The sequence below is a fragment of the Varanus komodoensis genome, unplaced genomic scaffold (assembly GCF_004798865.1).
Source record: "Varanus komodoensis strain SLA01 unplaced genomic scaffold, ASM479886v1 scaffold140, whole genome shotgun sequence".
In the NCBI taxonomy this organism is placed as follows: Eukaryota; Metazoa; Chordata; class Lepidosauria; order Squamata; family Varanidae; genus Varanus; species Varanus komodoensis.
The window spans coordinates 111,194-124,798 of NW_025335410.1; the positions used below are offsets into that span (position 1 = coordinate 111,194).

The 13,605-nt window shown below is 42.6% G+C and overlaps 1 non-coding gene and 4 gene segments (V, D, J or C); 4 read left to right on the forward strand and 1 right to left on the reverse strand.

Annotated features, from left to right (window-relative positions):
- Positions 1-868: 868 nt before the first annotated feature.
- Positions 869-5,354, forward strand: LOC123020121. The segment is given in 3 exon segments: positions 869-914; positions 1,828-1,920; positions 5,017-5,354. Coding segments are annotated over 3 exon segments (477 nt in total).
- A 727-nt stretch (positions 5,355-6,081) lies between these two features.
- Positions 6,082-6,672, forward strand: LOC123020122. The segment is given in 2 exon segments: positions 6,082-6,206; positions 6,293-6,672. Coding segments are annotated over 2 exon segments (423 nt in total).
- Positions 6,673-9,384: 2,712 nt separating this feature from the next.
- LOC123020123 lies at positions 9,385-11,961 on the forward strand. The segment is given in 4 exon segments: positions 9,385-9,439; positions 9,521-9,707; positions 11,433-11,512; positions 11,600-11,961. Coding segments are annotated over 4 exon segments (684 nt in total).
- Positions 11,962-12,296: 335 nt separating this feature from the next.
- The window catches only part of LOC123020124, a 4,757-nt gene continuing 3,448 nt past the window's right edge, over positions 12,297-13,605 (forward strand). Inside the window, 2 exon segments of the V gene segment in view lie at positions 12,297-12,314; positions 13,320-13,416. Coding sequence covers positions 12,297-12,314; positions 13,320-13,416 — 115 coding nt within the window.
- Positions 12,473-12,546, reverse strand: TRNAT-AGU. Its single transcript has one exon. It is a non-coding gene; the product is annotated as a tRNA-Thr (tRNA).

Consider the following 13,605-nt stretch of genomic DNA (forward strand, 5'->3'; position numbering starts at 1 on the left):
CAGGACCAAAAAAAATGTAAAGAAATGTCCAGATGCTCCAAGATGGTTTGCTTTTAATGTGCAGTTGCCCTGCCCCATTTGGGGTTCTGATGGTGGCACTATCCAGATAATGCAGTCATCCGCTTGCAATCCTCCCATATTTTCACATCACTGATTCTATTTTTTAATCACAGAAATTATGTTAAGCAAGGCACAACAGCTGCACAATGCTTTCTCGGGGTTAACAGCTAGGAAACCACCATCTTGGTCATTTCTGTCCAAACCTTCCAACCTGAATTTGGAGAACTTTCCAGCAATAAGCCATAATCGGGGACACACCCTATGGCACAGTGTAACAGTACACTTTATGAAATTATTATTATTTATCACATACAGAACCAAACATTCTTCCTCTTGCAAGGAAACCAAGGCTCCTTAAAAGGATCTCCCCTCTATTTTATCCTCACAACATCCTTGTGAGGTAGCTTAGCCTAGAACCCACATCTCCTGAGTCCCAGTCCAACATTCTCACCACCATGCTCTGAAAATAGTTCTGTACATCTCTGGCAGCCTGGGATCCCATTCATGCAAATCTAAAGGTGGGATGAAGAAAAGTCATTTGCATCTGCATTAAGACCTCACTTTTTTCCCCAAACAAACCAAATGGCATATCTATCTGCTATTCTTTCAACATTTCATTGTTAATAACATTATGATGCAGCTAAGCACAGAAATGCAAGGACTGTCTCTCCCTCCCTCCCTCCCTCTCTCTCTCTCTCTCTCTCTCTCTGTGTGTGTGTGTGTGTGCGCGCGCGCGCGTATGTTTAAGATAGTCAGGGACAGAGAGAAAATCTCCTCACTTTGACGCATTAAAGGTATCACATGAAGGATGTCTGCTGAAAGAAAACTTGTTGACAGTGGAAATGATCTGGGAAGTAATTCCACTGATAAGGAGGTCCCCTGGATGGTACGATTCTTGCCGAAAGTGGAGGGGAGCTTCCATGGGGCATTTTGCACTGTGCCTTTCACATGCCTTCTGAGGTAAGAGGAACAGCAGCCAGAGTAGTTTCAACATTCTGGTTCTTGGCAGACACTGTTTTTCCTTTACTCACAGTCTACAGAGGACTCCAACAGCTGCTTGGATGGTGCCGGCATCTCCCAGTAGACATCCTATTGAAATTCAGCATCCATTCACCTTGATACCAAAGAAGATGAACACATGGCCCTTAGGAGATCAATGCTCTGGTATCAAATAGAACATTCATATGGGAAGGAATATGGACAGGATGGCTCAGGGCCAGTTTCTGCATGGTTAATTAATGAGAGACTTTATCAGACCTGACTTGAAGTCTTCTCTGTCCCTTAGCTGAACATCCCTTCTCTATACGTGTTGGGCTAGGTGCCCCATCATGCCTAATCAGGGATGATAAGAAGTGTAATCCAACACATCTAGAGTCCATCCAATCATGGTGCAGGTCTCTTCCTCTGTCCACCCCTGGCATATTCCTAAACCCTAATTCCAAATTTGCGTCTGTAACTTTGGAGACACAGGCAGCTGGCTAAGAGGGTTGCAGGGTTCCCTAAGCATGGATTCTCAGCTCTGAAGTAGGAGCAGTTTTCTGACTTCAGCAAGGAACTTTAACAATCCTGTGGTCCTCTGGATGCTCTCCACACGTAACATTTAGGTCCAGAAGGAATGGGTTGGGTAAATTCTGGGCTAGACCACACTGAAACCAACTTTTCATTCATCCCTAATAGACCAGTTTCACAGTCAAGCATTTGTCTTCCATTGTTCGATGGACTAGAAATCTGAGCTGCTTATGAAATTGTCCCAATTATTTAATTCAGGAATTGTGCCACGTTTCAACAAGCACCAAGGGCAGCTTCCAAAATGCATCTTCACCATCACCTTAAATAAGACTGCATCACTGAATGCTGACTGTAAGAGCTACATTTATTATATTTATATGCCATTTTTTCCTGCAAGAAACCCAAGGCAGCTTCCTCCTCTGCTCAGGTTTGGCCTCACAGCAACTAGATCCCAGATCTCTCAAGTCCCAATCTGTCAAGAGTCAGATTTCCCCCTTTGTACTTTCAAACGCCAGACTGTTCTTCAGCAAATGCTCCGAGTGTTCAGGGAGGATTTCTGAGTGTGCACTGGGCAGCTCATTGATCCCAAATGAATAACTACTTCTGAGAACACTTCTTTTGAGGTACCCCGGTCCCCATCCCTCTGGGAGTGCCCTTTTGGAGATGGGCAAGTCTTCTTGCTATATGCTACCCTTCTAGTTTATTTATTTATTTATTTATTTAAAACATTTCTATGCCGCCCCATTCACCGAAGCCTCGGGGCAGCTCACAACTTAAATTAAAATTTAATACATTAAAAATATAAAACAAATTAATATAAAATAAGCTGCCCTGGCCACTTAGTTGGCTAGCCCTTCTCCTCCAGTGCCGCATCATGGGGTCAAGAGTCATCCCAGGGTCGTCTGCATCCTGGGACTCACAGCTTCTCCCAACAGTTGCTGACTGGCTATTCCCAGAATCCACCTAAATACCTGGGAAGGCATCCTTGGGATTAGTCCTCTCTCATCTTCCATTTTGACATCTGAAGGTTCTGTTTCCCACGGTTCCTCCTGCCCATCTGCAGAGCCCTTGGCTCCAAGGCCCTGAAACTTGTGTCAAGAACAACTGCCTCATTCATTCTCAACACAGCCCCATACTGTACCCACAATGTACCCACCATACTGATTCTAACAATAGCACTGACACCGTATTTTTCCTTGCAGTAATGAAATAATAAAGGTGTATTGTTTGGTGACATCATGAACATGAGAGGAGAAGCATGATAAGGGGACAGTATCAAAAGGATTGGAGAAATCCATGAAGAAGTTGGCTGTCGGTGGCTACTAGCCCTGCAGGCCATGTGCTACCTTCTTCACCAGAAGTGGAAAGCCCACATAAATCATTGCTGAGGAGCTTGGACAGAAGGATTCTGCATGTGGGCCCATGGTTTGTCGTCACGTGTATGGATGCTGGGCTTGATGGACCTAGGGTCTGATCCAGCTGGGCTTTTCTTGTGCTCTTAGAAATCAGATGGAGTCATTAGTGGCTGATATGCAAAGACATGTGACTTACTGCACATGAAAAACCTCCCTCACATCCCTCCTTCTCAAGCAGCATATGAAACACACTGGCTGGATTTCTGCATTTGTGAGACTGAGGAACCCTGGAGATGCTGTGAGTTTCACTTCAAATAAGCATGTCTTTATATAAACAGGCCTCAATACTCATTTTTATGCCTTCCAAAAGGGGGCAGCAGCGGCATAAAAATTACTTAAGATACTGTATGTTAGAAATAAATGTTGATCTGGGCATGTAAGTTTGTGGTTTCACCAGTCAGTTATCAAAATGTTTACTTAAAACTGAAAGCATACAAGTCCCTCAAGATTTCCCATTCCTTAAGAGAATTCACAAAATTTCTCTCTTCAAAGGAGAAATGTTCCCTTTCCATCATGCAGGGGAAACAATTGTGCCTAATGCATGCACTGGTTATTAATTTTGCTTGATAGGGGACCCACACACTGCATGGGCCAAGGGGGACTCTTGATAGTTTTTTTGTGCAAAGAATGAAATTGCTCATAGCCACCTGCAAATCAGCAAAACTTGGATTTACAAAATTTCTGTGAATTCAGTCCCAAAGCTGGTTCTGACCAAAGTCTGTATCAGGTAGTGAGCTTTGTAGGTTTTGGGGGAGTGGTGGTTTTCCTCCCCACCCACCTCCTATTGGTTTCTTTATTTTTGCAGAGAAATTGGGCCTATTTCTGTGCATCATTTTTTCAAATGTGCACAGCAATTGTGCATTTCAATATGCACATTCTTTTCCATTCATTAAAACATATATTTGCACATTTTTTTCAAATGTATACATTTTTCATGGTCATCTTTCCATTGTGTGCATGCTGTTGGATGCTATTTCATTTTATCCTATTTTTGTTCCACATAAAAAAAGTACAAGATAGGGACAACCTCAAGGGACTACAGCTGCAGCTTGTATCCAAATCTGTGTTTGAGTAAATCTTGGAGAAAAACTGAAAAAAATGCAGCTGCATCCTATCTGGGCAGCAAAATCGACCAGCGAGTCCTATAGTCCACATACAGGTACCCAGTATTATTATTATTTATTCATTGGCAATAACGGTCCATAGCTTTTTCCTGGTTTGACCACTGTTTGCAACTATAGCACTCTGACCAGGGGAAAAGGGGAATGTATGAAATATTTGGTGGTTTCTGTACATCATAACCCCCAAAAGAAAGTTTAGTATGGTCTGTCATAGTGGAACAATCTGTCAAGAGAGGTTGTGTGCTTTCCCACACTAGAGTCAAGAAGCAATTGGACAGTTACCTGATCAGGATGGTGTAAATTGGTGTCCTGCACCAGCAGGGAGTTGGACTCAGTGGCCTCCTTGGCCCCTTCTGGTCAAACTATTCTGTGTTTCTCTGATCTTGGGGGTAATTATCATTTTATGGTAAGAATCCTGGAGAGGGGATTCCACATAGCACTTCTTCCATTGATGAATTACTGTGGGATTTTATTATTACAATTTCTTCTTCATTTCTCTGAATATATGTTTCCTTGTTGTTTATATTTTTGCATCATATATCTACCAGAAAGTATAGTAGCTGCACTATTTCCCCTCAGAGAAATGGCCACCACTGGCATGTCTTCCCCAGACTATGTCCACAGCACATGAACAAAAACACAAAGGATGGCATGAGCGTTTTTATCAGGCATGTAGGCAAATGAAAGGCCAGCTTTCTGTTTAAGTCAAGTCTACTATCTCACATCCACATCCTCCTGTGACCAATTTCATTCAACCCCTCAAAAAGCAAAAAGGGGAAATTATGTTTTGACTGGTGTTTATTCTCTTCTTAACCATCTTCAAAGGTATCATTCTAGTTTCAGAAAAGGGAGACCTGAATATTTTAGGGGCCAGTGTGCAGCAGATGTGAATATTTTCTCTTTCCTTGCAGGTGTCCACTCAGAGGTCCAGCTGGTGGAGTCCGGAGGAGATGTGAAAAGGCCCGGAGATTCTCTCCGCCTCTCCTGCCAAGCTTCTGGGTTCACCTTTAACAGCTACTACATGGGCTGGGTGAGACAAGCTCCTGCAAAGGGCCTGGAGTTTGTTGCAACTATGCACCCACCTGTTTCAAGTGATATTTTCTACTCCGACAAAGTGAGGGGCCACTTCACCATTTCCAGGGACAACACAAAGAGCCAACTGTATCAGCAAATGAGCAACCTGCAAGCTGCAGACATGGGAATCTACTATTGTGCAAGAGACGCAGCAAGGGAAGTGACTCAGAAGTGAGCCAAAAACCCTCACTTGTTCACACCAGTTCTCCTGGTTGAGATACCAGTGTCAACAGGAAGAGAGAGAAAAGTAACACAATGCATACTACTCCTTGCCCTTCTGAAAGGAGGTTGGTAGAAATGAGACCATGTGCATCACCTTTCCCTTAGTCTCTGGAGAATTCAGTAGATTGATAAAATGTGGACTTTGTGGGTAGATTGCATTTGGAGCTGTATTCATTCATGAAGATGAAAAATAGATAGATCAGGACCAAAACCAAACAGGGAATAAAATGCCCCTACAGTCTCAGAAATACTATCTAACCCATCCTATAATCCAGAAAGGACAAACTGGACCAGAAGCACAAAACTGGAATCTCCAGTGAAGGCTTTGCACAAACAAGCACATCACGGTGCTTCTTTCCAACAAAAATGGAAAGAAAGAGACAAAGCATCCCTCTTTCAAAGAATTCAACATTTTTCATGTTTCCTACCTTAATGAATTACAAAGAGATGAAGCAATAGGTTGTTCATCCAAATGGCTTAATTAGAACTTAATTCAAATATACCAGTCCCCCTTTTCTGAAAACAGGAAGGTATTTTGAAGACTGCTAAGAAGAGTGGAGGATAGTGAAGCCAAAAGTTCATATTCCCAATCAGCAAAGGTTGACAAAGCCTTTTTATCCAGGCTCGTATGCAAATGCAGGGCCAGCTTCCTGTTTAAATCGAGCCCACAGTCTCCCAGCCACAGCTGCCTCCACAAGCACAGGAGGGTCCCTCTGAGACCAAATTCATTTCAGTCCCTTGCAAAGCAAAAAAAGGGAAATCATGTTTTGGCTGATGTTTATTCTCTCCTTAGCCATCTTCAAAGGTATCTTTCTGCTTTCAGAAAAGGGGGACCTAAATGTTTTAGGGGCCAGTGTGCAGCAGATGTGAATATTTTGTCTTTCCTTGCAGGTGTCCACTCAGAGGTCCAGCTGGTGGAATCTGGAGGGGATGTCAAAAGGCCCGGGGAGTCCCTCCGCCTCTCCTGCCAAGCCTCTGGTTTCACCTTTACCAGCTACTACATGGGCTGGGTGAGACAAGCTCCCGGGAAGGGCTTGGAGTGGGTTGCATATATGCACCCAACCACTTCAAGTGACATTAACTACTCTGACAAAGTGAAAGGCCGCTTCACCATTTCCAGGGACAACTCAAAGAGCCAGCTGTATCTGCAAATGAACAGCCTGCAAACTGCGGACACGGGAATCTACTACTGTGCAAGAGGCACAGCAAGGAGAAGTGAATCTGGAGAGAAACAAAAACTCTCCCTTGTTCACACCAGTTCTCCTGGTTGAGCTACCAATGTGAACAGGAAGTGAGAGAGAGAAACAAAACACAATGCTTACTACTCTTTGTCCTGCTGGGAAGAAGTTAGCAGTAATGAGACCATGTGCATCAGCTTTCCTCAGTCCCTGGAGAACTCCCACGGCAATCATGCATGTTAAACCAAACATGAGAGTCTGGAGCTAAAAAGGAGAGATTCTGGCTTCAGTTTATTGTCTTCCCAGCAGTCTTCAAAGTATCTTTGGAGAATTGGTGTATTTGGGCCTCAACATGAATGGATCACTGCATTTGTCATTTCTTCCAGGGATCCAGTTCAAACTCCAGCTAGTAGAGTCTTGTGGGAACAGCAAGAAGCCTGGAGAGTCCCTTCACCTCTCCTGTCCAGCTTCTGAATTCACCAATAGCAACAAGCACATGAGCTGAGTGAAACACATATTAAGGGTAGATTTTATGGCCCCTTAAGAAGGCTGAAAGATAAAGCCTCCTTCAGATAAAGTCTGAATCACAATGGCAAGGACTTACGCTAATAGAGATGAAGAGAGGATGAATGGATGGTTAGTTCAAAAGTAAACTCATGGTTCATAAAAATGCCTGTTATTTTATTTCTATACCTTCCCTCTTATTTGTTCCTCACCTTTACTTCCATGCAAAATATTCCTCTTTCCAAAGAGATTGAGGAAAACAGCTGTCATCATTATAAAAGAGAGGGAAATGAGGAATATTACTCCATCTGCAGGCAGAAAGACCCTTGGATGTGATTTGTAACTTTGCCCTCCAAATTCAATCCTCCATTAAATTTAATAGCTTTAGATCCATCCATTTAAAATAGTTTTAAAGCCATCAAGCTACAGATTTATACTTAAATTTTCATAAAGCATCAGTTTCCATATCAGTCTTTACAAAATAACATAATCCCGGACTAGCTCCATTTATTTGGCTCTTCCTAAAACAACTAGACTCTCACTGACTGCATTGCTGCATGTGTGTAAGAAAGGAAAACTTTGATTCAGTAAGTTCTTATTTTCACCAGTAGAGGGAATCTGTCACCTATGAATATAGTTTTCTATTTTGATCATAGAAATTAATAATTGCTTTCCAAACTTGACAAGTTTAAGGGGCTGGTGCAGATAATGAGGAAACCAAATTGGATTACCAAATTGACCAAGAGATAAGGTGGGAATTCCCTCCACTAGACTAGAAATGAGGGTTACCACTACCAATCAGCTAGATGAAGGAAACAGCCTCAACGGACAGGAATAGGTGGTTTTACATAGCCAGACTTTAAAGTAAGCAGAGATGGGTGTCCTTTATCTAAACTTAAACAGAAAGTCTTTCATGACAGGGAGTCATGAGCTTGGTCTTTTCCTGTACACCCACCAACCTCTCTCCTTTTCCTTTCCCAGCAGGTCAAGACAAGAATCGTATACCTGCAGTCCTTCATTATGTTAACCTGGTCAGCCTTTGCTGTCTTTATGATACATAGTAAATAAAATAAACGTTGTTAAAAATAGTATCTGTCAAGTAAATAATCCTTCAAATAATAAAGTAAGTTTTGCTGATTCCAGAAAGTTGATTCCAAACTGAATGCTCCTTCCTTTCCCACTGATTGGAGTGGGCTCCACCCTAAGGGAGATTTCTGTTGCTTGCAGGCCAGACCGCAGGAATGCCAGATGTTACTTAATTGTCCTGCTTAGTCGATCTGCCATCAAACCACTGGGCTGATTGAGTTAGACCTTTCCCCATTTTCCCCCTGAACAAAGTGTAGTTCAGCTGTCATGAAATGCTCGACCGATTGAACCTCATTGGCCTCAGCAGTTCAACTAAACATTCTGGCCTTCCCTCTTTTCAGGTTCAGAGTCTGAACTAAAAAACTTGGAATGCTGCATTGTGAGAGATGTGAGACCTACAAGCAGTCGTTCTCCACAGATGAATCAAATTTTGTTTTAAATATTGTTCACTGTCCCACTTTCCCCAAGTTTCCATCTCCTTCATGATGTGTCTCTGTAGTTCCTGGACTAAATGGCCTGGGATGCCCCTTCTGACTTGCTATGTTTTTATATATCTGTGTTTATAGTGGTGTCAGGAAACTGCAAGGCAGGTGGCAGATGGTGCTCTTTGTACGATATTGTGAGTATGACTATGACTAGGATTTTGACATGGATGTATCGAGAGAAAATTTCAACTCAACACTCTAATCTTTCCTTGATCATTGAATAGCTAGAATGTGATGTTATAGACCTGTTGCATGGAAATTTCACTACCAAGTGTTCAAATAGGCCCTTGATTACACTGTTCATCCAGGTGGGACTGTTAGAACTAAAATCTCCCTTGTGAACGTGCATCCACACTTTGGCTGACTGGATGCAGCGGAGGAGTTTCTCCACCAAGCTCCGCCAGTGCTGAGCCACTGCACTTTTCACTCTCGCAAATAGCACTCTTCCTAATAGATCATCACTATCTCTCACTTGTACCCCTAACTGGGGCCTCCTTGCTCCTCAAGATATGCTGTACAATGGTGTGCCTTTTCAGGGTCCTATGCGGCAGTGTGCTGTGCAGGTCCAAGCATCCCAGGGGCACCAGGGCCCTTTTATGCTGAGCTGTATGTAAATGCAGCAGCACCATCCTGATTAAATCACCCTTGGCCTTTCATTCCACATTCACACCCAGAGACGCTTCTTCTTTGTGCTTGTCACTCATTCCTGTCCAAACCTTCTGAGAGCAAAATGGGGACAAGGGTGTTTTGGCTTCCATTTGTTGTCTTCTTCACAGTCGTCAGAGGTATTTTTCCTATTTTCATAAAAATGATGGATGTCGGTGGCTAATATGAGGCAATTTGTTTAAATAAGCCTTTTGTTCCAGATGCCCAATCAGAGATCCAGCTGGTGGAGTCTGGAGGGGATGTCAAAAGGCCCAGCAAGTCCCTCCGCCTCTCCTGTCGAGCCTCTGGCTTCACCTTCAGCAGCACATGGATGAACTGGGTGCGCCTGGCTCCGGGGAAGGGACTAGAATGGATAGGAGAAATTAATGGAGGAAGTGCGATGGGACGGCATACAAAAATTCTAAATAAATAAAATAAATAAATAACTACTGCATGAAAAATCACAAGCAGCAGAAACCAAAAGTCTTGCAGGTCAGTGTTTAATTGGGTTCTTGATTACACTGTTTATCCAGGTTCCCCAGGCTGATTCATCTGCTGAAGACATTGAAGACATCAAAGAAAGACATTAGAAGGGAAGAAATACTGACCTAAACTGCAATATAACTTCCTAGCGCTCTTCACTCCTTCTTCAATTATATCACTGGATGGGGTGTGCCTAAATGCCCCCCTTTCATTCTTAAACACTCCAATTTGAGTAGAAAGTTGGGGAGGGGATTCATAGTTATGTTTGTTTGTCCTTCCTCACCTGGCAACCCTGCATACCCAGAATTACATGAATGGAACTCCATTTCCTTCTGGTTTGCATTTCGCTCTGTGAGATGTAAACTGGATGCATCTATAAACACAAACACATAAATCCATTGCAGGAATAAATTTCACACACATTCCTTTCTCTGACCAAAATGGGTTCCTAGTCACAGTTTGGACTGAAAGTGTATCCATCCAAGCATGCTAAGAATCTTCCATTATGACCTTCCAGAATGTGGAATTGTGAAGCTTCAAGGGTGGGAATAATGCCAACATACTGTCTTCATCGTGCAGACAGAGATTAACAATCTTCCTTAGAGGTTAACAACCCTCTCCTTCACATTTTGTTTGTAATTTGCACACAAAGAGACCTATAATCTAGTCTTTCTAGGACATTGTCAAATACCGAAAAGTGACCCCAAATTACAACCTCCTGCATTTTTTAGTTTTATTTGTAAAAACCAAAACATATCTGGGGTAACATGTCCCAAAATATGTATAAGAATAGTTTTGCGGGTACATTTATAACCCAAAGAATAGTAAAAATGGTAGTTTACTACAAGTTTTTTTATGCTGATTTGAAGTTTATAGTCTTTATTGCAGGTCAATACGCCAAGCACTGTGAGACAGAATTTATTACTATCCATAGCTGCATGGAAGATTAAGCCTTAATTACCTGTACATCTGAAACCTGAATTCCATTTTTAATCTGGTTTATCCCTCCTGGAGGAAACATTCAACCAAACAGCGCTTTCCAATGCAGACTTGCTTGAGTCATTTTTGTCTGACATGACAAAATCACTCCAAATGAAATGCTAAAACAAGCAACATTTTGGCTCCCTCCCTCCTTGTACATGTTTTATGAAATACAGCAGAGCAAAGAGGGATACAGTACAAAGGTTGCTTCAAACAGAAACCCTGGAGTGTCTCTTAAGTGGAACATATGTTGCAACCACTCACAAGAATGGAGGAGTACTAGAGGATTAATGATCACAGATTGCCAGTCTGAATAAAAGATAATCACCTCTACTGAGCAGACAAGTCTCCCTTTAGCCATCTGGCTCATGTGAACTTGGAACATATGATGACCCTTTTCCATTCAAGAAGCTCAGAAGAAGATGCCAAAGCCTTCCTGAAGTCCATCCTAAGAACTGAAGCTTCTTCCCATCAGAACCTTATTTTCTGGGTGGGATGGGTGAGGAAAACTAAATGCAAATCATTTGCCCACAGCCATCCCTGCTTAAATGCAACCACTGTTCAAGCTCATTTGTCCCCCATCCCCAGAATCAGTAGTACATGGAAACATAGAAACAGAGCGAGTCAGAAGGGGCCTCCCGGGCCATCTAGTCTGACCTCCGGCATCAGCTGTACCTTTGGGACTGGTCCGTTCCTCACAAACATGATACATTCTGTCACTTTCTTGATGATTTTCATCACCCCTCCATGTGAGTCTCTATGAAAAGACCAGAAGTAATTGTTTTCCATTTACTTAGGTATGGTTTAAATGTAATTGGGTCTCTTCTATCTCATAGATGTTCTTTCCCAAGTCACAATGGTGGAGTCTGGTCCTGGAACTGCAAAACCTGGGGAGTCCATCAAACTGACTTGTACCGTTACTGGTTACACCATCTCTAGCGGTTACAGCTGGGGATGGACAAGGCAGGCTCCAGGAAAAGACCTAGAATGGATGGCATCTATCCTTTCCAATGGGATCGTTTTCGATGCTGCCTCTTTCAAACCCAGAATTTCCATCTCCAAAGACAACTCCAAGAATGAGTTCTACCTGCAGATGAGCTCTCTCATGGCTGCGGACTCTGCCCAATATTATTGTGCAAGAAGCACAGAAAGAGGAATAAAAGGAAAAACCATACAAAAACGGAAAAGCCCTTTCTGAGAGCTCAACCTGGGTACATTCTAACTGTGTATTTTTAACACAGAAAGCATCGCTTTCACTTTCAGCCTCTTACAAAAATAATAAGTCCCTGGATAATTTCAAGATCCTCCTTGTTGCTCCCTGAAACAACTCTGCCTTCATCCCCTTGTTCATTTTTGTGAAAGGAACACATTTGCTGAGATTGGGCAAAGGAACAGAACAGCTTTTTGCCAAGATTAGTTTGTTGTTTTGACAGAGGCCAGTGGTAGTATTTCACCATGGTGAGTTTGGTTTTTAGAAACAATGGTTTACATTATGGTTTCTCCATAGCACCATAATTTGTCATGTTGTCAAGAATGGTTTCTTTGGTTCTGGTATGCAACTACCACAGAGTCCTCTGGAAAGACTGGCAACTGCAAAAGACAGTCCAGCCATCTAGCCTGGGACCACTGACACCACCCTCCAGTCCTCTGGAACCTCATCCATTCTCCATGAGGACTCAAAATTGGAGTCCAATGGGTGTGCAAGTAAAAGGCACTGCTGGGATTTGAACCCAGGCTCTCCTGTTTACTAGACAGGCGCTTTAACCAACTAAGCCACAGTGCCAATATTTTATTTATTTATTTATTTATTTAAAACATTTCCATGCCACCCCCATCACAACAAAGCCTCGGGGTGGCTCACAACAAAAATACATAAATATAACAATTATACAAATAAAAATATTAAAACTCAGTGCATCTCAGCTTAAAAGATTTAAAATCCTATAAATACAAATAAATTAACAATTAAAATGAGTTTTAAATAAAAAGGTCTTAGCCTGGTGCTGAAAAACAAATAATGACAGCACCAGGTGGACCTCTCTGGGGAGCGCATTCCAAAGATGCCAATATCCCTACTGCCTCCCAATCTTGCTCTCTATTTCTAAGGAAGTGGAAAGCTTTCTGCCTAATAGCCTTATGGATAGAAGCTGAAAGGGAAAGAGAGGGAGTCTAATGCTGCTACCTGCCTTTCAGTTGTTCTGAGCAGACCTTCATGGAGGCAGGAGAGATGCAAGCAGGTTCCAGGCTTGTTTTCAAGTTGCCATTCTGAGCTAGCTCATAGCTATTTGCTAGGTCCCTGGTTCTTATGCTGTCTTCCCTGCATTTGCCTCTGTTGAGTAAAGGATTCTCTAGAAGGCTGAAGAAAGGATGAACAAGATAGCTTAAGTTTGAGCAGAGAAAAGTTTAAGGGATGTAGAGGGTCTCAGTAACTCAGTAATGAGAATAAAGTCATAAAGCCACCTTGTGGATAATGGTAGAATGGCATTCTAGCAAGGTGAACTTGCTTTGTGTTCCTTATGTTCTAAATATGAACGTAAATGTTCCTTGCCATCCCAGATGCTGCAAGAGAAAGGAGTCATGCCAGCACTAAAACTGTCAATCAGTCAAGAGAAAACTGGCCTTCTGCTTATTCTCTTTTTGGCAATCATCACAGGTATCCTTTTAATTAGGAGACGGTGGTCCCTTAATATGTCTTCTGTTCCAGGCATCCAGTCAGAGGTCTAGCTGGTGGAGTCTGGAGGGGACACCAAAAGGCCTGGAGATTCCCTCTGCATCTCCTGTCAAGCTTCTGGGTTCTCCTTCAACAATTATTGTATGGGATGGATGACACAAGCTCCTGGAA